General features: G+C 45.4%; 2 protein-coding genes and 1 pseudogene across 2 annotated transcripts; 2 read left to right on the top strand and 1 right to left on the bottom strand.

Moving 5' to 3' along the window:
• Window positions 1-703: 703 nt before the first annotated feature.
• mRpS5 (mitochondrial ribosomal protein S5) lies at window positions 704-13,228 on the bottom strand. Its single transcript, XM_077665421.1, has 12 exons — window positions 13,149-13,228; window positions 12,829-12,927; window positions 10,814-10,939; window positions 9,507-9,734; window positions 8,328-8,362; window positions 7,621-7,711; window positions 4,269-4,315; window positions 3,805-3,862; window positions 3,623-3,685; window positions 3,399-3,541; window positions 2,285-2,464; window positions 704-944 (listed from the first exon to the last, which is right to left on the bottom strand). Exons 1-12 carry the CDS (start codon window positions 13,198-13,200, stop codon window positions 753-755), a joined length of 1,314 nt encoding a protein of 437 aa, XP_077521547.1. The 5' UTR covers window positions 13,201-13,228; the 3' UTR covers window positions 704-752.
• Window positions 13,229-13,445: 217 nt separating this feature from the next.
• On the top strand, window positions 13,446-22,968 carry l(3)neo43 (cytochrome c oxidase assembly protein COX16 homolog l(3)neo43). Its single transcript, XM_077665420.1, has 4 exons — window positions 13,446-13,651; window positions 21,219-21,290; window positions 21,736-21,813; window positions 22,779-22,968. Exons 1-4 carry the CDS (start codon window positions 13,574-13,576, stop codon window positions 22,908-22,910), a joined length of 360 nt encoding a protein of 119 aa, XP_077521546.1. The 5' UTR covers window positions 13,446-13,573; the 3' UTR covers window positions 22,911-22,968.
• On the top strand, window positions 16,147-20,611 carry LOC144133660 (uncharacterized; annotated as a pseudogene).
• Window positions 22,969-24,080: the final 1,112 nt, after the last annotated feature.

Genomic DNA, 24,080 nt, shown 5'->3' with positions numbered 1-24,080 from the left:
GAACTTGATCACCAGTTTTTAAAAACCCTGATAAAAGTGCTCTTCTACTAGTCCCTTTATTTCGTGATTTTTCACTATCAAATTTTAAGTCCTTATTCCCTATCCTTAATTCCTATTTTAAGTTTTTATTCTTTTTAGCAGCTTGAAAACGTGTCAACTGGGAAAAAGTGGGACAATCTTGGCTCTTTCCCAGAAACAGTAAAAATCCCCTTTCTGCCAAATTTTACTAAATTTCCCTGAAAAAGTGAAAATTCCTCAACCAGAGCATCACTGCAATTGTTGCAAGAAAAGCTCCGACATCGTCTGCACTGTTGTTATAATGTAGACCTTATGTCCAAATTAAGAATGTTTAAACACTCACAAATCTACAATGTTTAAGCATTGAAGAATAATAATTCTTGCTTAAACATTGTAGAAGAATAATAATAATTAAAGCAATGCAAGCATCTGAGTTCCCGATTCACAGCAAAAGTGAAGAATCGTGCTACGTCCTGCCCACAAACCCCGACCGCACACTACTTGCATCTATAACAGTAGTTGTTTCCTTTCCCGTGCTGTTAATTTTGGTCTATGTGACTTGACTGCCAAAGTCTAAGAGATCTAGCCCAGTAGAACACCTAAAAATTGAGCAAGGAAGATGTCTTTGCCATCTCTGCATGCTGCTTGTGAAATGACATCATACAACTCAAGACAGAAAAAGAACTGATCCTATAGTATTCTTTTATTCAGACTGTACACTCATTGCAATGCTACTAGGAGTCGCTGTCCTTGCGTTTCACCACATCCCAGCCATCTGGGTTGACGAAGCTGCAGAGACTGCCGTACCGGTGTATCAGGTGCAGCCGGGTCGCATAGGCATTTCGAAAGGGGTCGGTCTTCTTGAGGTGAATTTCCCAGCCCTTGGGGTTACCCTTTATATACCAGGGCTCAAACTTTGGCGGGTCCTAGTGTACAAAAAAAAAAAACAAGATTTAGCTTCCACGTAAATGCTAATTAGCTGCTGATGTGATTCAACTTACCCGACATTGTTACCTCATTTTTTACTGTGTGCAAAGAAATTACGAATGCACGGAACAATGAATGAGAGGACATGGCATTAGCTAGAAACCACTACTAACATGTCTAGCAACAAGGCTCTGCATGTTGGGGCCTGCTTTCACCAAGCAAAATCAGGCAGTCTAGCCCCCAGGTGCATTAACTGCTTGGGCACCTCAGGGGGAAGAAAAAAAAAAAAGACTATAAACTCCAGTTGCCAGCTATCATGTTAGCCCTCTTACCTGTTCACGTTTCTGCCACGTAATCCTTCAATCGCTAAAACCCTCTTCGCATCGGCAAGTCCTGGCCGCCTGTTTACATGTGGCGTCCTTCGCCCAAACTTCTGTGGGACATTTGTTACTCCATGTGACTGACGCAAGGTTAACCTGCACATGCCAACCTTGGGACCGTGCGCGAAACATGAGCACCTGCTTGGCACTCTGCTCACACAAAACATCAGGGAAGTCCTCCTTTTCACCATGAGAGCGATTCCTGGGCGAGTGGCAGCTGGTATAAGGGTGCATCTCCTCATGCCATGAGAAAGTAGCCATAGATACAATGCTTTGGGGAAGTACAGTCCCTTGCAAAATCTTTTCTCGATTTGAAAAAAAAAAACCTCTTCAGATGATTCCCCACAGAAACAGAGGCACGCTAAGGATGCTTGCTTTCCGTATTCTTTTATAAGAGTGAACAAAATGCATGTTTTTTTTACATAAGATGGTTTAACAATTCAAGGATTACAAGGAAACAGTGCAGAAACATGAACGATTGAAAAGACAAACACTGGCTCGCAACTGAAGTTTCTAGTCAGCATTCCTTTTTTTTTTCTTTTTACAGTGCAGTTGAAGGTGGACAGTTACTGTGTCTTTCCTTTATTAAAAGATAACGGAGAGTCTACACTGTGAATCCTGCAGGCCCTGGTTGATTGCTTCAGCTCTGGCAAAAATTCAAGATTTTCCTTTTAACTGCATAATGAATAGAAAACAAATGACCCCGGAGCACGGTTTGGTCGAAGTCCATAGTTCAATGCTTGTACGTGTCTTCCCTTTCCCTGGTCCTTCGTTTCAGTAGGGCTGTTTCATTCTGTCAAGATGCAATACCAACTGGTCCGCTATGCTATGTTGCTACAATTCATTCCTTAATGTTACCTTTGCCGTCTTGCTTTCCAAGTAGGTTACGCTGTCACCAATTCAAGGTTTCTTATCAGCCTCCTCCATGCCTTCAGCCAGCCCCGCTTTGGCACACTCACCCTCAGCAGACGGCCCTCTCCAACAACCCGGTCAAAGTCGAGCTCCTCATCGGCGTTGATCTCGGCAGCCGTGCGACAGCCGTCCCGTGGAGATGCCACCACACGGGGGTAGTTGTCAGTCTCGTTCTTAAACTCCACAAGGTGCAGACGTTTCTCGTCTGCCAGTTGCTGGTGTGTCTTCTGCATTAGAGAGGAAAAATGGGCACACATGTGATCGCTGCAGAGCTGGTCACAGGGCCTGAGCCCACATCCTAGGTCCACCTTTGATCTCCCAACGAATGACCCCTCAAAGCGGTAACTTATCGGCTGAAGTAGTGGAAGCAGACGCTGTGCTCAGGTGAAACTGAAAGTATTGCCAGACCAATCGCCAAGATAGTGAAGTAACTTTTGCAACTGAAGCTTGCTCAATTCAGAGATTCTTCCCGCTGCATGGCCTCCAACACTGCAGATGGGAAATTACAGTACTGAGAGTCTTGGAGACCTCACAGTTCTGAAACAATTGCCCGTGTTGTTCAGCAGTGGCCAAAAATTTGATGTATTTTATTGAAGCAATAATGATCTTATGAGCACATATAACTATATTTTAAGGCTTATAGTTTTAGTGCTTTTAGTTTGATAAAGTCGTTCACAACTGACACGAGGTTCAGTTTTCTTTCCCTATGGTGCAGTTAATGTGACTGCACATTTTGTTTGAACTGAAGGACTGAAATGAGTGCTGTAACTGGTGTTGCTTCAGCCAAGGGGCAAGTGCTTTGATCCAACAAGGGATTGAAGTTAGCTTATGGGCCCTGGTTTGTGCATGATTACTGCTGTTGAACAGTCTTGTGTAGCTAGCAGAGTTAGTGCAAGCAATACTACAAAGTTGAAAGAAAACGAAAGGAGAATTTTTGCAAATCCTACAGCGCAACTTGGAGCACCCATGTGTATTTTAGAGGAACACCAGAAGGGATGTTACTTGGACAACATGCACTGGAACACTGATGACAAAGTTATGCTGGCAACATTAAGCAACGGCAGCCATTACACCTTTACGGCCTGCAGTCTGCGGAATGGAATCGTCGTGCCTTGAAAACTGCTCAGGTGACTCCAAGGTGACGGATAAGGAAAGTGTCACCTGATTGTGAAGGCCGAGGATGAAGGCACGAACAAGGTTGGAGACTGAGCGAGCCCGACAGCCGATGAGTTTGGCATGCAAATCTGTAATGCCGACCAGCTTGCAGATCTCCTTAAACACCCGGTGGCACACCAGGCCGTACCCTGCAACAACGCAAGTCACGGTCCTTACTGGCATTCTTTTGTCCTGTTTTCACAAGGAAAAAAAAAGCGGTGGTGACTAACCTTTGGGCTTCTTCCGCACCATGACCTTCATTGGTCCATACTGTGTAAAGTAGTCATGGAACACTGTTGGAGGCATGGGAAAGGAAAGACACTGTGAAGGTCGCGCACAGGTGGAAACAGGAAAGCCACAAAGGCACAGGGCTGAGAAGCTGTGAACACACAGGGACAGACTGAGAGCTCACCTGTGTGCCCTTCGAACCTGTCGATGTACCTCAGCCGCTGAACTGCCTTGTTCTTGGCCTGGAATGCAGGAAAAAAGATTCGCATTCCTCAGCAGCAGTACTAGTGGTCAGCAGAGAGTTGCCCAGTTCCTTTACACCTCCCACACTAGTCCCACTAGTCCAAGAAAGTGTACAGCAAGAGTTTGCATGGTGTGACAGAAGCACATGCAGTGCGAGAGCCTGGGTAAGCAAAGCAGTGCTGACAAAATACTAGTGCTGAGAATGAGGGAGGGACACTGGTAAACTGTAATAAAGAGCAAAGAGGGGCTTTACGTGCCGTTCAAGTAAAACTATGTGAATGCCATTAAACCTTAGGCATTAATAGCGACTGTTTCTACTTTTTTTGAATAGATGTTTGATGTACACCAAAGAGTAAGCTACAACCACGGTATCCCATTTCCCTGTGGATGAGAATGATCACATACCACACGCAATGCTGCTCTTGCATCGTTTGCTTTGCCACTTGCAAAACCTGGAATGAATGGAATGCAAGTAGTGAGGGCAGATGACCTCAACTTCGATGCCTGCACACACTTAAGGACAAGCATGCCTAGCTAGTCTGCTTTCAACAGGAATGAAGGTTACACCAGCCACCAACCTCTTCAATTTGGACACTGATTCAGCTTTTGCCTCAGGGGTAAGACAACGGCCGTAACTTTTATGAGAGGCAGTCTTTTTTGCAGCTATTCATGTGGCATTCTTTACAGGCAAGTACAATCTTGTACAACCTGTTACTGGTTTTTAGGCCAGTCTGAATGTGCCATGACTCAACTGAACATGCCACACTGAAACAGCACCTGAAGCCATCAACAGGCTGCCGGTGCCACCGCCTCACATAAAACTTCTTGCTCCATCCTGTCTCAAGCCACGGTGGTGGCTCAGTGGTTGCAGTGCTCGGCTGCTGACAAAAAAGATGCAGGTTCGATCCCAGCTGCAGCGCTTGCCTTTCAAAGGAGGTGAAATGCTAGAAGTCCACGTGCTGTGCACTGTTAGTGCACGTTAATGAATACCAGGTGATCGAAATTATCTGGAGACTTCCACTATGGCATCCGTCATAGCTGAACTTGCTTTGAGAACTTAAACCCCATAAACTGGACCAGCCTCGACAAATATCAGGACTCTCTTTGAGAGGTTTCCTAGAATTGCTTTTGCTTCTGTTAAGGGCACAGGGTAAGGTATAATTAGAAAAAAAATCGTTTTTTTTTCTTTTGGAATTTTAGAAGTTCAATTCTTTCTACACATGTTCCATGATCGCACTTTCCTCAGAAAGCCATATTTACGGCTGAAAAACGCTTTTTCCGAAACCAAGTAGTGAGCGGCCACGCCCCCTTTCAGGATTAACGTCAATTTTTTCAACCAAAAAGTCCACCACCTGATTTCAAAACTTGTCTAAAATCAGCTACATATAAAAAATTGTCTGGAAACTATTGTACAGCTCCTCTTTTTTAGCCAAGACAATCCTGAGACGCTTTGCACGTTTTTTCCACGTTTCTGCAACCTTCATGCAGCTGCGTCCGAGTGTTATCCCTTTCGATCAGTATTGTAAATTGTGCCGGTGTTGGTTGCTGCTGATAAGTTGAGATGCCCAGGGCAAAGAAGGCCTTCGTCAGGCGTGAATTTCACGGCAACCGCTACGCTCATCGTGAAAAAGCAAAAGGATGTCCACGACCGAATGAGATCCCGAACGCCGAACGCGCCAGCTCCTCGACATCGAAGCTTTCAAGATTTTCTCTGTGCTTCCAGGAAGAGGATGTGCTACAGAGCAGCAGCCAATATGCCTTAATGGACATGGACGGCATTTGTGCCGCAATTACACAGATTTGTGTGTGCAGAGTGCGGTGGAAGTGTTGAGCTCATCGAAATTGTGACAAAATGGGTAGGTGTTGCAACCGTTTACAGTTTGAACTGTGAAGTGTGTAGTGCCGCACAACGATTTGAGACGTCGAAGAAAACTACTTCTGGCCTCTATGAAGCCAACCTCAGGTTAGTGTATGCCTTGAGGTCCATTGGTAAGGGAATGGCTGCAGGAAATATACTCTGTGCTATGCTAAACCTTCCTAAGCCGCCGACAAAGTTTGCGAAATACAATCAAGAGCTTCTAGGTCACATCGAAGCTGCTGCTCAGGAGTCGATGAAAAGGGCAGCTGACGAAGCTGTGCAGCTGAATGAGGGGGATTAAGACATCGCAGTTGCTCTTGATGGAAGCTGGCAGAAGCGAGGCCATACTTCCAATAACGGCATAGTCTGTGCGACCAGTGTAGACTCTGGGAAAGTGCTGGATGTGGAGGTTTTGTCTAAACGTTGTCCAAAGTGCAGCATCAAGGGTACAAACAGTGACCCCCTTCATAGAGAGGTGTGCCAAAGCAACTACCAAGGCACCAGCGGTGGAATGGAAGTCGCAGGAGCACTGAAAATTTTCGGCAGGTGTGAGGAGCTTCACGGCGTTCGATACGTCAAATACCTTGGAGATGGTGACAGCAAGGCTTTTATGGCTGTGAAGGCACAAATGCCATATGGTGATTCCGTTGAAATATCCAAGGTTGAGTGCATAGGGCACGTGCAAAAAAGGATGGGCACAAGGTTACGAAGGCTAAAAAAAGGAAACAAAGCAGGAAAACTCTCTGATGGAAAGAGCCTCTCGGGCCGAGGCCGACTAACTGATGCAGTAATAGACAAGCTGCAGACGTACTATGGTTTGGCCATCAAAAGAAATGTAGGAAACCTGGATGAAATGCGAAAGGCCGTTTGGGCAACCTTCTTCCACTTATCGTCCACAGACGATGACCCATGCCATGGACTTTGCCCAAAGGGACCTGATACGTGGTGTGCCTTCAACAGAAGTCAGTCAGAGGGCAAGCCATTTTTCCACAAGGAGAGTTTGCCTGCATCTGTCTTGGAGGCTATCAAACCCATTTATAGGGAGCTATCGAAGGCTGAGCTCCTAGAGAAGTGCCTGCATGGGCGAACTCAAAATGCAAATGAGTCGTTCAACCATGTTGTTTGGGAACGCGCGCCAAAGAATGTGTTTGTTAGGCTTCGGACCCTACGGATGACAACACTGGATGCTGTTCTTTCATTTAATGATAGTAGCATCGCACGGGCCAACGTTTTGAAGGCGTGTGGATTGAACCCAGGGAGCAACACCATCAAGTGGCTGAGGGAAGCTGACCATAAGCGCATGTACTTTGCGGACCGAGAAACACGACAGCTTACAAAAGAGGCCCGACAGTCAAAACGACAAGCCGAAAAGCGAAAAAATGACGGCGGCAGTGACTACGAAGCAGGGGGCTATTAAACCAATTACTATGGAGGCGTTTCTGCGAATAAAAAATGGTTTTTCACATCTTTTTTCTCTTTACGCTCTATTATCTCAAAACAGTGTTTTTTCTTACAAAGGTACCATTATTTCCAATGCCTTTCAAGACAGACGGCTGATTTTTTTTTGCAATCATCTACATAAGTGTTGCCAACTACTGAACTAGAACTAAGCAATTTCACTGAGCATTTATTCTGTTATGAATTTTGAAATGCGGAAAGAAAGGCCAGATTTGTGTACTACCGGAAAAATTTTTATTAAAAATCAAATTTTCAACACATTTCAAATATTCTAGTTCAGTGAAAAGAGCACAAAATTTGGCAAACAATGATATATGTATTATTAGGCTACTGTTATTAGTTAGTGAGAAACATGTACCTCAACATGGCCTAAAATGCATGGGAAGTATAGGGCTTACCCTGTGCCCTTAAGGTCATAAGAAACAAAACAAGAAGACATACCAATAAGACCATTTTTGTTCCCGACCACCACCATGGCACGGTGCCGTCGCAATCTGCCAAGATTGCCAGTCATTCGAGTGACTAACCGAAGCTGCCAGAGAGAAAGAAAGGTGTTGAAAAACAATGCCACAGAGTTGCAGCATGGTTTAAAAAGCACCCTCTGAGCACAAGTTAACTTACTGTTCTAGCTGGCTGTATGAGGGATTTTCCTTCTCAACTTAACTTTGCTGCTGTCATACATTGCAACCAAAATTCTAATACTGTCCTGCTGGGCTTAAGTTTGGGCACCCTCGTAAGGGGGGCGGGAAGGGGGGGGGGGTGCTTGCCTTCCTGAGAAGTCAAGCCGTCACGTTGCGTGGTTTTAGTTCTTATTTTCTGTTTCACACCAGCAAAAGCAACCCTCATGTTATAATTTTGATCGCATTACATGGCGGGCAAACATCACAGGACAGTGCTGCCCTTTTTGGTGCAAAAATGAACAAATGAAAAGAGACTGCACAGATGCTTTTCTTTTTATGACACTCTGCGTGACCGGACATGGAGCCAATGGGAAGAACATGCAGTTTTATTACATTACAGCAAAACAAGACTGTGCTTCAAATCGAGAAGTCAAGTCGAATGGCTGGCTCCAAGTCCACCAGTGCCTACTATACACTGATTCTATCAAGAATATACTGTGACACGAATAAAAAGAAAGAGTGACTTACCTCGAGAACGATGGTGTCAAATGAGTCAAATGTGACTGCAAGAGAAAACAAAGGCTGCTGTCACACAGAGATACACGCATGCACCAGGTGTTTCAGGGAAGGTGACGTTAATTCGTAAAGTGATGAACTGAATTAAAATAGTTATGTTTTAACTATTACCGATAGGCACCTGATTGCAATTAGAGATTTTTATCCGACCATTAGTAATGGCATATCTATTTATAATTCAAAAACGCGGCTACCCTCGGTGCTGTGGCTCAACAAAATTTGGCTACATCGTATCAAAATACATGCGCTTTCAAAAAGCATGCAGCAGGCAAAGGAATCGCTCCAGTGCATGCAACTAGTCGAAATAGCCAAATTTTGTCAAACCACAGTGCCAAGGGTAACCGCGTTTTGAAATTATAGATATGCTATTACTAACAGTCGGCTACAAATCTAATTGCAATCAGGTGTCTATCAGTAACAGTTAACAAAGTTAACTATAAGAATTTAGTTAATCACCGTAGTAGTTAACATGATTTGCCTGTTTTATGATGTCCACCAACACTGGTATTACCATGCCGCAAAAATCTCCCATTTACCTCAAAAACCCAGTTTAAAAAATTAGTGATCACCTTCCCTGAAACACCTGGTATACACCTATATACACAAACATACATATGCCATATATACATAAATCAGTTGCCCTGAACAATTTGATATCCCTTGTGTATGTCTGTGTGTGCATGCGTGTGTGTGTCGCCTGTCGAGCATGTCATATCTCGACACGGTGCCTTTTTGGGGAACTGTCCGGAATAAACTAGCTTTGATGACAAAGATTTGCATGGCCGTTTTGGCAGGACTCCGGTGGCAGACCTAATTATGTGAATTAACGGGGGCTGAATTAAGCAGGCTTTGCTACACCGACAGGCAGAGCAAAATGTGAATGAATTTGAAGTATTGCCATTCAAGCCAGAGGTGCGAAATCAAAAGGTACAAGCTGCTCACCTGTCACTCATTAAGTGGGGCTTTTCGTTTCAGATTATCGATCAAGTTGCTGACTTTGATGAACGTCAAAGATGCAAAAATGTGCAAGTGTAATGGGTGTGCGTGTGTGTGAAATGCTACGCACACAAGCATGCATGCACGCACAAGGCCTGGCTGTTAAGTGAAACAGAAGTGGAATGAAGGGTTCACCGTCTCCAATGGGGTCCGGAGGCCCGATGCTGCGTCCCGGCATTCTGTGGCCACTCCAGCCACGCTCGAGCGGGGTCAGCTTTGGTGGTTTGAAGCTGTGCATGGCGTTGCGCAGCTGAATGAGCCGCTCCTCGCGGTCTTTGTCTGGAGGCAGCTCCACCCGCTCCACCACTTCGCGACCGCGCACGATGGGCGCATTGAGGCCAGGCCACACCATGTTGACCTTGCCTGCACAGCAAGCAACAGCATGGAGTAAATTAAGAGAGTAACCACTCACTTTCCCGGAATAGCTAGTGAGGGAGTAATAAGAAATTTCTAAGGAGTAATCAGGGAGTGTTTAAGTAAGTAATAACTCACCGCTACTCGCAAAGGAAACCTACAAAGCCTTCTTGGAAATTTTGCAGTCCAAAACAGATTCGTCCCAGTTCAGCACTCAAGTTTGGGACCACTGTCTGTCTGGAACAGCCGCAGTGACAACTAAGCTTTGCTCACATTATTGCTTCGTTGAAACCACGAGAGACTTGAATGACCTTCCAATCGAAACTATTGGCTTGAGAAGCCTTGACAGGCTCAAAGGGCTAATAAATACTGAAACTTCAAACATCTTTTTGTCTTTCTGAAGTGCAGCTGCTAATATCTTTGCTCTTCTGCAATCCAAATACTGCTAGCTCATATGTTTCCTTTGCCACTGCTTCTAGATGCCAGCAATAATTGCATTAGCACCTCAGGATACCCAAGTTTTCACTTAAGCTTTGAATTTTCCTTGATTACATCACTAGTGTGGAAATTTCTCACCTTTTCTTTGCTTCTTTTTGCAAGCTCAAAAATGTGTTCATGAACTACATTTGTTATGCCCACACGTCAATGTAATGCCCTTCCCACACGCCGCTGTTGACATATTAAAGGTGATTAAACAAACGTATGAATGAATAAATAAATAAGCAAGTAAACTAGCCAGGATGGCTAGCAGAATAGCAGGTGGCAAGGTGACATGGAATGATGCTCTCCTCGGGCCCAATGTGGCAATATAGCAGCGCAAGTTAGCAGTTGACTGGAATTCAGAAAATCATTATGAGATCAATACCAAGCCTCATTCCCAGTAAGAGTTTCCTGCACCAGCTGTAAGGTGCATATCCAATGGTGGACTGCCCTGGTAATGAGACATACCTGCACAAGAGGCACAACCCCATGCGATTGCGTGCGACACAAGCTCTCGTGCATTCCTTGCCATGTCCACCGTTACGCTGGACCCCCATTAAGAGTTGGTGAGGGATCACAGTGCTCTGCATGGCAACCTCTGCACTCACCAACTCCCAAGACTTGGCCCTTGTTTAGATCCTTGGCCAACTTCCGAGAGGAGCCTGATGCTCGGCCCCTCTTGCGACCGGCATTACTCACACTTGTCACTCCCTTCCACAGCTGCTCAGCAGTGACTGAAACATAGAAGCCATACGTCAGTAATGCGAGAACGATAGCAAACAAAAATGTTAATGAATTATCCCAGTTTCACCCTTACCCCCTGATAACAATAAATAATAAAAAAAAACACAAGACAACCCCAGACAGAAACGTCAGCAGTCTATTCTAATTTCACCCAAGAAAAGTTTAGTAAAACATTTATTTATTTATATGCAATCAGTAACTCTGCTCATGAGAGCAATACGTACTGAATTTGTTAATGGATATCTTGATTTCTTCCTCGTCGCTTGCGTAGTAAATAAATTTATTTATCTGAGGTCATACAATGTCCATGGAAACGCGGGTTAATGACATTCTAGACAAAATCAAGGGAAGAAATGGGCTTGGGCAGGGCATGTAATGCAAAGGCAAGATAGCCGCTGATCCTAAACGGTAACGGAGTGGATCCCAAGAGAAGGCAAGCGTAGCAAGGGGCGGCAGAAGGTTAGGTGGGCGGAGGAGATTAAGAAGTTTGCAGGAATAGGGTGGGCACAGCTGGCAAAGGTCAAGGTTAATTGGAGAGACATGGGAGAGGCCTTTGCCCAGCAGTGGGTGCAGTCAGGCTGACGATGATGAATTTCCATGGGACAAGTCAAGAAGAGGCTTAGTTTATTAAAATGACAGCAGACTATCCTAAATTCCCACTCTGCTGGCTGAAAACTGATAAAAATCAATGCTAACTAAAAGCATGAACCAGGAGTACTTGTCAGCGCACTACTTTGGTCCATGCTAAGCTTAAATACTTTCAGCACAAAACAAAGACACAGGGAGGGAACATGCAAGATGTACACTAAAATACATAACCAAATTCCTTAATAGAAGACCATCGCACCAAGCACTTACATATATTCGTCGAAACTAGCAGAAAAACAAACAAACAAAATGAGTGCCCTTTACTGCTTTATTTTTTCTTGCTGCAGATGTGTAGCGCTGATCTTCCATTAAAGTAGTCGGTGCTTGTGTGTGCTGCCTTCCTGCATCTTTGTTATGTATTGCAAGCGTTTAAATACGTGAAAGGCATGTCATTTTCTTTTAGTGCGGACATTCGAAAAAAGTTCTCAGGCACTTTGCCTGAGTGAAATTTACCGGGTGTATGCACAACCGCAAGCAAAAATAAACATTGTGCCAGTGACTTTTTACTCTACAGTACCACTGAATCCCTGCTGGCTTTTATTACACTTTGTCAGAATTACACAGTTCGACATTGCCAATGCATTTAAGCAGTGAGCAACATTTCAACAGCAGCAAGAGAGTGAAACAAAGAAGAAACTTTTTCTTTTTTACGGTTGGCGTTATGAGAAATTGACTAGACTATAATCGGCATTTGTCTTGCATTGTTTGTCTTGGTATAGTAGTAATGCTTGTTTCAGGCATTTGACTAAAATTACGTGGCTTGCTGATGTTTTAGCTAGAGTTAGCCACACAAGTTTGGAGACAGAGAGAGATTTCCTGTCATTGACCTTGGCCTTTAACTTTTTGATTCCGGGCAATCCCATAAACTATGTGAGGAGGAGGTTACAAGCGCAAAGAAAGCGAGAGAAACTGTCCTTCCCACAACAGCAAGTCCGGTTTTAAGAATCCAGGGTGACATGCTTAATCAGAAATTCATGGTATGCGCGGAGAAGCATGGGTGGTGTGGAGCGAGCTAGTTTGCTTAGGAAACAGGACGGTTTTGAGCTGTGTTTCGAGCACTAAGTTGGAACACGATCAAGCTTTTAAGCAGGCGTTCACATGTGGCACGTGAACTAAAATACTGGAGAAAAAAAAATAGATTTCGACAGTATCAACCACGCGCACTGTGCTCGCTCTAAAATAGTGCACCATAGCCTCCTCTGAGGATATGAGTGAACTAAACGCAACTCACGTTTCACGAAGAAGCTTGTGTTTCTGACGTCTACAGGAACAGCTACTGCGACCGGGGGCTTCAGTAGGCATTCTGCAGTCCTCGCTTGGGCAAGGCAGCCTAATAAATAATAAAAATACGCTTTTAAAACAGTATAACAAACACACAACGAAACACGCTGCCCTCGAGAGAGCTGGCGGCTGCTACCATGTGAGGCCGTAGCCGCCGGTTTCTGTACATCGAGTAGCGACTGCATTTAGAGATCGCCAGGTATACTCTTTGAAAATGCTCAGTACGAGTTGTTAAGACATTAAATATATAAAAAAGAGAGACGTTGCTACCTGTATTAGAATGCAGAGTAAGTTTGCCGAGCAGGCGTGCTAGGCCCGCCATTTTGCAAGCTGCGAGGGCACCTTTTGATGAATGCCGAGTACAAAAAATTTACTTTCGGTTTCGCTTTAAAAACTTTTTGTCATTTATTTAAAGGCATGCTAAAATAATTTTCACATGTGTTTTTAATAAATTTTGATCTTTAGTTTTGTTCATTATAATTTGACTAACAAAGTGCAATTATTATTGCAGTTTTGTTTTTGAGCAGCTGCCGTCGAAATAAGAGCGATGTTTGTTTAGTAGGTGCGATGGCGGTACGTGCGGTGCTTGGCGCAGCAGCCGACTGAAAGCGAAATGTGCTTGTGTAAACGATTGCATAGAGTTTCATCGCTGTCATAACACTGATGAAGTTGCTGACGAGCTGATATTTTCTGCTATGGCTGCAGTCTACTTGAGATCCCTTTTCCAGTACATCTACAAACGCAAGTTCCTCCGGCTTGGCATTCCCTTCATGGTATGCTTCTCTCGAACCATGGGAGATCGCCAGTAAACGCGTCACACACTAAAAGCATGATACTGCAGCATTCCCACGAGTCTCCTGAAGATGTGGCTGAACCCGCTGCTATGATCGTAGCTACTCGCAGGCATGTGCAGTATCGAAGATATATATGAATCTTTGATACTATTTTTCAGTACTTCCGATACATGTTGTGTGTCGGTATTAGGTGTCGCTTACAAAACGGGCATCGAAAATACAGTTTTTGGTGCGTCGTGTATTTTAACTGTGCTCGATACTCGAAAAAAAGAAGTGCGCCGCAGATTGTGAGCCTGCTGCGAGTCATGCTGTGGGCAGGCGGCGCTCGCTCAGCTGGTAGCGTACTGAAAAAAACGGAAGAATTAGGCAAGGCCCAGTCGTGTTTCTTTCTACGTTCGTTGTTTGGCGAAAAGATAACAGACATGTTGCGCTTTTGCACATTCGGTGACAGAAGGGACAAGAAGACAGGCTCGCCGTTATGGTAGAAACATCACCGCTTCAGGGCTATTCCAAGTTGCGGTACTTGCCAACTGAAATGAGCTTTTGCCGTCATTCTCAGGAGCCTACAGAACATTTGTTGTTTACTTTGTAAGCGGGATAAAGGTCACGCACTCTTACACACGCGGGTCAATGGGGTCACCAGCGCCGGTAGCGTCAAATGCATCAACTGACGCCTTCCTTTCATTTTGAGGAGCAACGCTACAAGAAACCGCAGTTCTCAAGACGCACTAGGGAAACTTGAGTTTCTTAACTACACCTCGAGGATCCTCGAGTTGACGTGGCTACGCTTCACTCTTATTCATTGATAAAAACTCGGCCTACACTTTAGCTCCGCCCTAAGACACACACACAGCGCCCGTGTGTGTGTCTTCCTTTCTTGGTCCCGTCTGCTGCGCTGTTTCCATGAAAAGAATGACACAATGTTTCCAATGGGTCCCCTGAACGGCCTGGGGGTCTTCTCTTTGCATATCACTTAGCAGACACGGACAGCTTTCTTTATTTTATTTATTTGTTTATTTTATTCTTTGCAAATTTTCATTTTTTATTTCTCACAAAGCCTTCCTTTAACCAAGTTGAACGATGTGATGAAGGACAGAGACTGCGATGATGCAATTGTGTGGTGTTTCGAAATTGATTGATTGATTGATTGATTGATTCAATTTTATTTCTCAACATTCATACAAGGCATGCTTGTGAAAACATCTGGATCCCTAGCTAAAAGCTAGTTGGGATCCATGCAATTCAGTTTCAAGGAAAATTGCAGGCATAACTAAAATTAATTACATACATATAAAAGCTCATGAAATTGGAAATACATAAATGGGTACATAGAGCAACAATATTCAGAGCACCAAGCCTCTTTTACAAACCCATACAAACACACAAAAATACATGAAAAGAAAAAACGCTGGCTTCACTCATTGTTTATAATATTTCTTCAGTGACTCAGGAAGAGTTTTACTATGTTTAAGTTCACTTGGAAGCTTGTTCCACAGCTTAATACCAACATGGGCCATCCTTCTTTCTCCATAGACATTTTTCGTTTTCGGAAGAAGGAAATTTCTATGAGTGGCGTTGCGAGTGCATAATGGTGGTATACAGAATAGCGATGAGTGTAACGGGTAATTGTCTTTAAGGCATGTGTGTATTATCAAGACAGTCCTGTATTCAAGTAATGATTGTAGTGGCAGTATATTCATCTGTTTGAAAAGAGGAGCAGTGTGGGCGTTGTATCCTGAATGTGAAATGAATCGAATTGCCCTTTTTTGCAAGACCTTAAGTGGTTCCAAATAAGATCGGTAGGTGTGGCCCCATGATTCAATGCAATATGATAACTGGCTTTGAAAAATTGAGAAATAAATAATTCTGAGTATGTCATTACCAAAATAATCTCGGCATTTGTACAGTGCAAAGCATGCTGCAGCTAACTTTTTACAAAGCGCCTGAATGTATGGCTTCCAGTGTAAGTTCTCATCTAGAATTATTTCAAGATAAGTGATGTTATTGACAAGTGCAATAGGTGTTCCCAGCCATTGCACAGAAGGCAGGTTTCCATGTATCATTTTTCTGGAGCTCCTAAATATTATGCATTTTGTCTTATGAACATTTACAACAAGTTTATTTGAAATAAACCAGCTGCACAAAGTTTCCAATTCTCGGTTTGCGGTGCTAATAAGTTCCGTTGTAGATTCATGAGCACATAGAAGAGCAGTGTCGTCAGCATACATAAAAACAGAGAAGTTTTGTGTGAAATGCGGCAGGCCATTAATATGCAAGGAAAAAAAAATGGGACCAAGGACTGAACCCATAGGTACACCAGCCGTAACTGTTTCAAAGTCAGATTTTACACCACTAAGTTGGATCATTTGCCGCCGATTATTGAGATAACTTCTGAAGAATTCTAAACTGATACCTCTAAACCCGTAATGCACCAGCTTTTTCAGTAAAATTTCGTGATCAACAAGAGGAGGAAGATGAAGATCAAGGAGGCGACCAAGGTCATAGAAACGGATGAAAAGGTTGACAAGGTTGACAGCCGCCTGGCGCATTTAATCGCGGCAAAGCACTCTATCCTAAATAGATGGAAGAAGCAACGACTCCACCGGCGCCTCAGGAAGAAGGTGGCGGAGCTGAATCGCGCCATCGAAGCTCATTGTCGGGTGCTCTGCACGCAACAGTGGAACGAAATCTGTAGCGCCGCAGACGGCCAAATGCATTGCGGTAGGACCTGGAACTTATTGCGGCATCTGCTCGACGAGACTAATACAAAATCCCACCAACGCGACCGCCTCGCAAAGATCATTTACAGATCAGTCAAAGAATACGGGGAACCCGAAGTAATCAGACGTATAGACAGCAAGTACCTCCCAATTACACCCACGGATAGCCATCCCGAGTACAGCGGTCAAGCTAACGAGAAGCTGGACCGCGACATCAGCGTCGAGGAGGTTCGAGTGGCCCTGCACCAACTAAACAGCAGGTCAGCGGTCGGCCCAGATAACATCTCGAACAGAGCACTCAAGAACCTCAGTGATGTGGCGATCGAGAACCTCACCGGTTATTACAATAAGTGCTGGAGGGCGGGGTCACTGCCCCAGCAGTGGAAGACTGCCAAAACAATCCTTATTCCCAAACCAGGCAGGCCACCGAACACGGACAACCTCCGGCCCATCTCGCTCACGTCCTGCGTGGGCAAGGTGTTGGAGCACGTCCTCATGTGTAGGTGGCAGAATTACCTGGAGGAGTCGGGACTTTATCCCACCACGATCATCGGGTTTCGCCGTTCCCTCAGCACCCAAGATGCGATGATTCTCTTGAAAAACGATATCATTGACGCTGATACCCGAACGAAAGATAACAAGGCTATCCTAGGGCTGGACCTGCAGAGCGCCTTCGACAAAGTGAAACACTCTGCGATCCTAGCCCAGGTGTCCACACTCAACATGGGAACAAGAACGTACAATTACATCAGGAACTTTCTGACGGGGCGGACTACCGAGCTCTACGCCGGAGATCTACGGCTCCAACCGAAAAGGCTCGGCAGTGTCGGGACCCCCCAGGGCTCGGTCATCTCCCCGTTGTTATTCAACCTCGTTATGATCGGGTGGCCAAGCGACTCTCTCGAGTTGAGGGGGTCCGGCACACTATCTATGCCGATGACATCACGCTGTGGGTTCCGGGAGGCAGCGATGGTCACATTGAGACCACTCTGCAAGAGGCCGTCGACGCGATCGAAGACCAGCTAAACGGATCCGGATTGATCTGCTCACCGGCCAAGTCAGAACTCCTGGTGTTACCACCAAAGTACGTCAGACGTAGCAAAAGCGAACCGAGGGATTACGAGGCCATCAAGATCGTCACGAGGAACGGTCAAGGGATCCCTGAGGTCGACAAAATCCGGGTGCTTGGCATGATTATAGACAAGCGACGGGGCAACGGTGAGACCATTTCCCGTCTTACAGCCAAGATTACCAACGCAATACGCCTCATCCGACGAGTCGCCAACTGCAAGTCCGGTATGAAAGAAGAAAGTTTGATTCGGCTTGTGCACTCCTTCGTAGTTAGCCACGTCACCTACGTTGCAGCCTTTCACAACTGGATGCAGTGTGAAAAGAATAAGATCAACGGCCTCATACGCCGAGCTTACGAGGCGGCACTCGGCCTTTTCGAGTGTACGGACACCAACAAGCTCCTGAAACTCGGGGTCCACAATACCCTTGAGGAACTTGCGGAAGCGCAACAGACTGCCCAGCTGGAGCGGCTCTCTATGACCGAGGCTGGTAGGCGTATACTTCATTACTTGGGCTTCACGCTCAGGTTGAAAAAGGCCACTAGTGACGTTCCTGTTCCTGACGGGACCCGATGCTGGATTCGGGTAGACCTCATCCCGAGAAACATGAACCCTGAGTTTAATAAGGAGCGAAGAGCGGCGAGGGCCAAATCCCTCATCGACTTTCATGCCAAGGATGCGCACGCCAGGTTCGTGGATGCGGCTGAATACCAGGGAGACCACACGGCGTTCGTAGCTACTGTCATCGATGCGTCATCAGGCGCCACGAGGGCAGCGGCAAGCTTACGGGTACCAGAGGCATGTCAGGCGGAGGAGGTAGCCATTGCCTTGGCCATTGCCGACCCCGGATGCCAAACGGTGCTGTGTGATTCCCGAAGTGCAGTGCGGAATTATGCCAAGGGCAAAGTGTGCGGTGAGGCTGTGCGCGTTCTGTGCTCGACTGACCTACAACGGGAAGAAAGGTATGTCAGACTCAGGTGGTTCCCGGCGCATGCGGGCAACGATGCGTCGGAGAAGCACGCTAACCACAACGAGACGGCACATGCAGTGGCGCGAGCGCTAACCAACCGCGCCGCTGTAACCGACCGTCCAACGTGGTGTAGTGCCAAAGACCACATGACAACATTCAATGAACTTACGCAGTTTTACCGCCTCGCTCGAAGGACTTTCCCACCCCCTCACCCGGGACTGAGCCGAGCGGAGGCGGTGCTGTTTAGACAACTACAAACTGGTTCTTTACCAACCCCGGTGTTAATGACTCATCTATACCCAAACTTATATGAAAGTGATGTGTGTCGCGTGTGCCAGCGGGAGAGGGCAACTCTGATGCACATCCTATGGGACTGCACAAAATTCCCCGACGAGGCTTCTAAAAGCATAACGATTCCGCCGCGACTCGCGGCTGCGGCGGAATGCTCTGACTGTGACGTGCAAACCTGTGCCGTCCAGCAGGTCTCGGCGGCTCTTGAGCGACAAAGGCCTCAGATCCTCCGCTGAGTTGCCGCCTGGGCCCTTGTCCCGGCGCCATTAGGTCATGATGCCATTAGGCCATGACGTAAATAAAGTTGTTCCTCCTCCTCCTCCTCGTGATCAACAGTGTCAAATGCTTTCTTAATGTCCAAGAAAATTCCTAAGACTATTTTATTATCATTTAGGAAAGTGTTGATCGTGTCTGTTAGCGATATGACCAGTTGATCTGCTTGGTCTAAAGCCGTGTTGTTGAGGAGATAGCAAGGCTCCTTTCTCGAGAAATATTTTCACTCTTTTTGCAACGAGTTTTTCAAAAAGTGTGTTTATGCAGCTTAATATGGAAATTGGGCGCTAATTCTCAACGTGGTTACGGTCACCATTTTTGTGAATCGGTACTATTCTAGCTAGCTTAAGCAGGCAGATCGGGATAGGTGGAGGAATAGAAGGCAATGTTGAAGATTTTTTCAAGTGGCTCGCATAAGATATCAATGCATTCCTTCAGCGCAATAGAGGCAACGCCATCACATCCAGTAGATAATTTCGATGGAAAATGAGTAGCTGTATATACAATCTCATCCACTGTAATATCATGGTATGCAAAGGTCACTACAATGTTTTGCGGAGGAGGGAGGTACTCAGTGCAGGGGCAAGTATTTCCTATACTAGCACCAATAGTGGAAAAATATACATTGAACGTTGTAACTAGATTTTCAATGGAGATCCCCAAGATTTCTATGTCAGGCATAATAAAACGATTTGCTATGGGTTTAATAACAGAGTTAATGATCTGCCACATAACTTTCGTACTGTGGGCATTTTTCAAAATTAATTGGGGGTAATACTCTTTCTTGCGGGACCTTATGGCAGCAGTAACTAAGTTTCTTGCTCTCCGAAACTTTACTAAGTAATATGGATTACCTCGCTTTTGTTTACATTTGGTATGCCAGTGATCTTTTTCCTTAATAAGTTTCAAAATAGCTTGTGTCATCCAGGGACAGATAGGCGTGCTATGGTATCTTTTGATTTGAGGTGTGGAAGATTGCAAAACTGCCGTGGTTAGCCTGTCATTAAATTCTTGGTATAGGTCATTTACATCAGCTGAGTTGATCAAGCTAAAATCTGCCACTTGAAGACATTCCCTCAACTGAATAACATCGATGCTGCAGTGGGGGTCAGATGTTTTACCCGGGGCAGCTTGTTCCAGAGGAAAAAATATCGCAACAGGATAATGATCTGTAAGGGATGCTTTATATATGGAGCTCAAACTAGATGATGTGTCGAAATTGCAGAGTATATGATCCAATGACGTCGAAGAAATGGGAGTCACACGTGTAGGGCCTATAACTACATTACTGAAGCCATATGACTGTAATAAGTTAGTATATACCACACTGTTATCACTTAAACAGTCAATATTTAAATCACCACAGATTAATACTTTGACTCTTAGATTAGATCTCCTCGCCTTCACCACCAGCTCGCAGCCTTTTGCTGTGTGGCTCTAGTGGTCTCCACATCTTTGCGAACTTTGCACCGTCCTGTTGAAGTGGGGCACTCATTGCTTAACAGCCTTGTTCACTAAATTTGACGGGGTGTGCACCGTCCTGTTGAAGTGGGGTGCTCATTGCTTAATGGCCTTGTTCACTGAATTTGACGGGGTGACAGCTCTGCAGGAGTGAGACATAAAGTGAGGCTGTATTGCACACTTCTGATATCTACTTGTCGTTTCTATACCTTTTGGACACTTGGTGTCCATAATGCATTTGTACTGTTCAATATCAGCCTAGCTGTCCTGAGTTTGATAGCAAGCATTTCTCTAATTCATAGAATTGCCTTCTAGGACACCATAATAGCAGTACATATATATTTCGCCCTTTGGTACCAGACTGTTTTCTAGAACTGGTCGGGCTGCCGCGGTGGCTGAGTGGTTATGGTGCTCGGTTGCTGGCCGAAAGATGCGGGTTTGATCCCGGCCATGGCGCTCGAATTTCGATGGAGGCGAAATTCTAGAGGCCCGTGTACTGTGCGATGTCAGTGTACGTTAAAGAACCCCAGGTGGTCGAAATTTCCGGAGCCCTTCACTACGGCGTCTCTCATAGCCTGAGTCGCTTTGTGCCGTTAAACCCCCATAAACCATCTAGAACTGGTCAATACTCTATTCCACCATGCAGCACATGTTCTGTGACATGATTTGCTTATCTTGGTTCATGGGGGTTTAACGTCCCAAAACGACTCAGGCTTCGGGGTTTGATTTTGACGTGAAGCATAAATAAATGCCTTTTGCAGGTGTTCATGGTTGGTGGATCTATAGGTCTCAGAGAGTTCGCGTCGCTGCGATACGAGTTCAGGAAGCAAGAGGTGTGTGCATTTTTCTTTCATTTCTAGTGTGTGTTTCCTTCTAAATACTACCTTTTTCTTCCATTTGCACTCACAGTGTATGCATACAAATACACAGAATTTCTTTGGAGCATGTTGCAGGTGGAAACTTGACCAACTGTATTGGTTTACTTTTGGAAAAAAAATTAGTAGGGACTGGTCTAATTACGTCCATTACAATCAACATCAGAAGAAGTGGTTTAAAAATAGAGAGAGCTAAGGAATCTGTAGAAGGGGGTATGAGATGAAAATTTCATGATGACACCTTGTCTACACTTGCAACAGGAAGTGTGCTTGGGCACTGAAGTGTAAGCACACGAAGGCTTTTCAACTATTTGTTTGTTTTAGTGTCATTGCCACTGCTGGTGAGCTGGCTTCACAAATATATGAGCTTTCTTCTTCACACCATGTCCTGTACTGTGTTCAGTTCACAAGAAAGGATGCTGAAGAAGCTGGCATCAAGATGAAAGATCCTGAGAAGGTCACCTTGGAGGCTGTTTATAAGGCGAGTGTTCATGCTGTCATTTCTGAACCTGTAAAACTTAGATCAGTAATGTCACTAGGTTGTGCTGATAAGTACTAACGACTGTTGCAGCGCTGAACAGTCGTCGTAAAATTCTTCTCTTGGTTAAACCACTCACTTATTCGCGCTAAAAATCGACAGAGAGATGGCATACGACAGTCATTCTGTTTCAGTACGGGTTGGGACAATGTGCTTGCCTGATTCAATCAGAAATTATTAGAAATCCATGTCGTCTGCAGCATCGATAATTAAAAGCTAGCAGCTTTCGCTTATGTGATACTGGCGCGCCATCTGGTGCATATACGAGGAGCGATTTTTAATATTCAAGCTGCAGTGTGTGGCAGGGGTGGGAGGGTGAGTGGCTCATTTGAAGATGTGTTCTTGACTGCACCTATACAAAAGCGGCTTGTTTTGGGTCGCTGATGTTGCAGAAAATGCAGATGTCTAATTAATTCTGATCAAACCAGGCAAGTACATCATCCAAATATGGTATTGAAACAGACTCATATGCCATCTCTGTGTCAAATTTCAGTGCAAACAAATGAGTGGTTTAACTGAGAGAAGCGTTTTATGGTATTGAAACAGACTCATATGCCATCTCTGTGTCAAATTTCAGTGCGAACAAGTGAGTGGTTTAACTGAGAGAAGCATTTTATGGTGCACATTTACTGTTGCAACAGTCGGTAGACTAGGAAGCTATTTTCCATGTACATGTACGACAACATCCTGTCATGGTGTGTTTTGCTTGTACTGTTAGTAAGTAGGTGTACAGTGTCACCATTGCCAAAATGTTGCAAATAATTTCTCCTGTGCGCAGAGCACACTAAGGTGGTGCTTGTCACAGGTATTTTGACAAGGGGCAGTATACACAAGGTCATTGTAGATACAAGCAAGAAATGAAGCTCGAATGTGAACTTTAATCATGGCTGCAAACTTTCTCCTTTCAGGAATTGCAGGCTTTAGACATTGATAACTGGAAGAATGTGAGAGGACCCCGACCATGGGAGGAAGGAAACGAATATAACAAGCTCCTTGAAGAACGCCAAAAGGCGAAACTACAGCAGACCGAAAAATCTTAGCACCTAGTTTTCTGTATATAAATGTAGAAATGAATAAATGTTATGTTATGCAGGATAAGACATTATGTTATTGCTCAAAGATAAGCTAGCTAGGGCTAGCGAGTGTGTGGATTTTCCCCGCTCGTCCCCTATGGTTTGTTTCTCGCCCCGCGATGCATATTTTCTAGCTGGTTACCTTAACAAGAGAGGGCGCCTGCATCGCAGTGGCACGAGTGCCTCGGACGGCGTGATTGCTGCGTACGTGCTGGAGACGATTCGCTCTTCGGCTTGAAAACTCGACGTGCGCGGATGTTTCAGCACGACGCTCCGCTCCCCGCCAGTGGGGCAAGGCCTCATGGCGGGAACATTCTCCCGCCGCCAGCTCGTCCTGTCCGGCCTCAGAGTATCTTCCCTGCCCAAGCATAGGCTAACATTCACTCGTAATCGTGCTGGTGAGTTGTACAACCTCGATTCCTCAGCGTATTTTGTTGCTAGCTGGCGTTACAGTTATAGCAATAAATGCCTTGTTTGTGTCAGCCAGAGTGTCGTTTCTTTGTTCCCCTCAGAGCAAAGCCCGCAGTGGTCGACGTGTGCTCGGTAATGTACGCGATAGTTGAGGTTCTTTCGTTTCTTCCTCGCTGCTGTTGCCTAGTGCGGTCAGGCCGTCTCATTGCCGTTGCGGCCCGTTCTTGTGATTGGCATTTGTGCGAAGGATGATCTTGACGACTTTCGTTGTGAAACGAAAAACTTTATGTATATTAGAGTAGCATGGATGACACAGTAAGTGCAGGTAGAACAAAGGGAGAGCAACAACAGAGTGGAGCTGCCAGCGCTCTCCCTGTCAAAAGCTCCTGGCGAAAACTCCTAGATTCTTGCCAACAACTCCCCTTAACCCTTCATCTCATCGCTGATTGGGCCGGCCCTCTCGTGACGCAGCAGTCGCCTGTGGCCGGGTATTTAGGCAGGCCCACAGTGCTTCCAGCGAGACCCACGTGGCTGAGATAAGGCACAAACAAGAAAAGCGCAACGCAATCGTAATACAGCATCTTCCCCTCAGGAAGTCGGACTGCGCTGACGAATCGAGGCAGCTGCAGCTGCCTCAAGCAGCAGAATTTTATTGGCCCAAGCAAGGCAAATCATCAGTGGCCAATGCTTCCATGATTGGCAAAATGCTGGACACCTATCAAAGTT

Source organism: Amblyomma americanum, chromosome 5, assembly GCF_052857255.1.
Source record: "Amblyomma americanum isolate KBUSLIRL-KWMA chromosome 5, ASM5285725v1, whole genome shotgun sequence".
NCBI lineage: Eukaryota > Metazoa > Arthropoda > Arachnida > Ixodida > Ixodidae > Amblyomma > Amblyomma americanum.
This window is presented reverse-complemented; position numbering and strand designations above follow the sequence as displayed.

What these genes read in the sequence shown, in the direction of transcription:
- mRpS5 (XM_077665421.1), bottom strand. Translation starts at nt 13,200, where the DNA reads ATGGCGGGCCTAGCACGCCTGCTCGGCAAACTTACTCTGCATTCTAAT. An exon ending in CACAAGCTTCTTCGTGAAAC is followed by an intron (nt 10,940 to 12,828) that starts GTGAGTTGCGTT and finishes TCTATGTTTCAG; the next exon opens with TCACTGCTGAGCAGCTGTGG. An exon ending in TCCTCGGCCTTCACAATCAG is followed by an intron (nt 2,465 to 3,398) that starts GTGACACTTTCC and finishes TCTCTAATGCAG; the next exon opens with AAGACACACCAGCAACTGGC.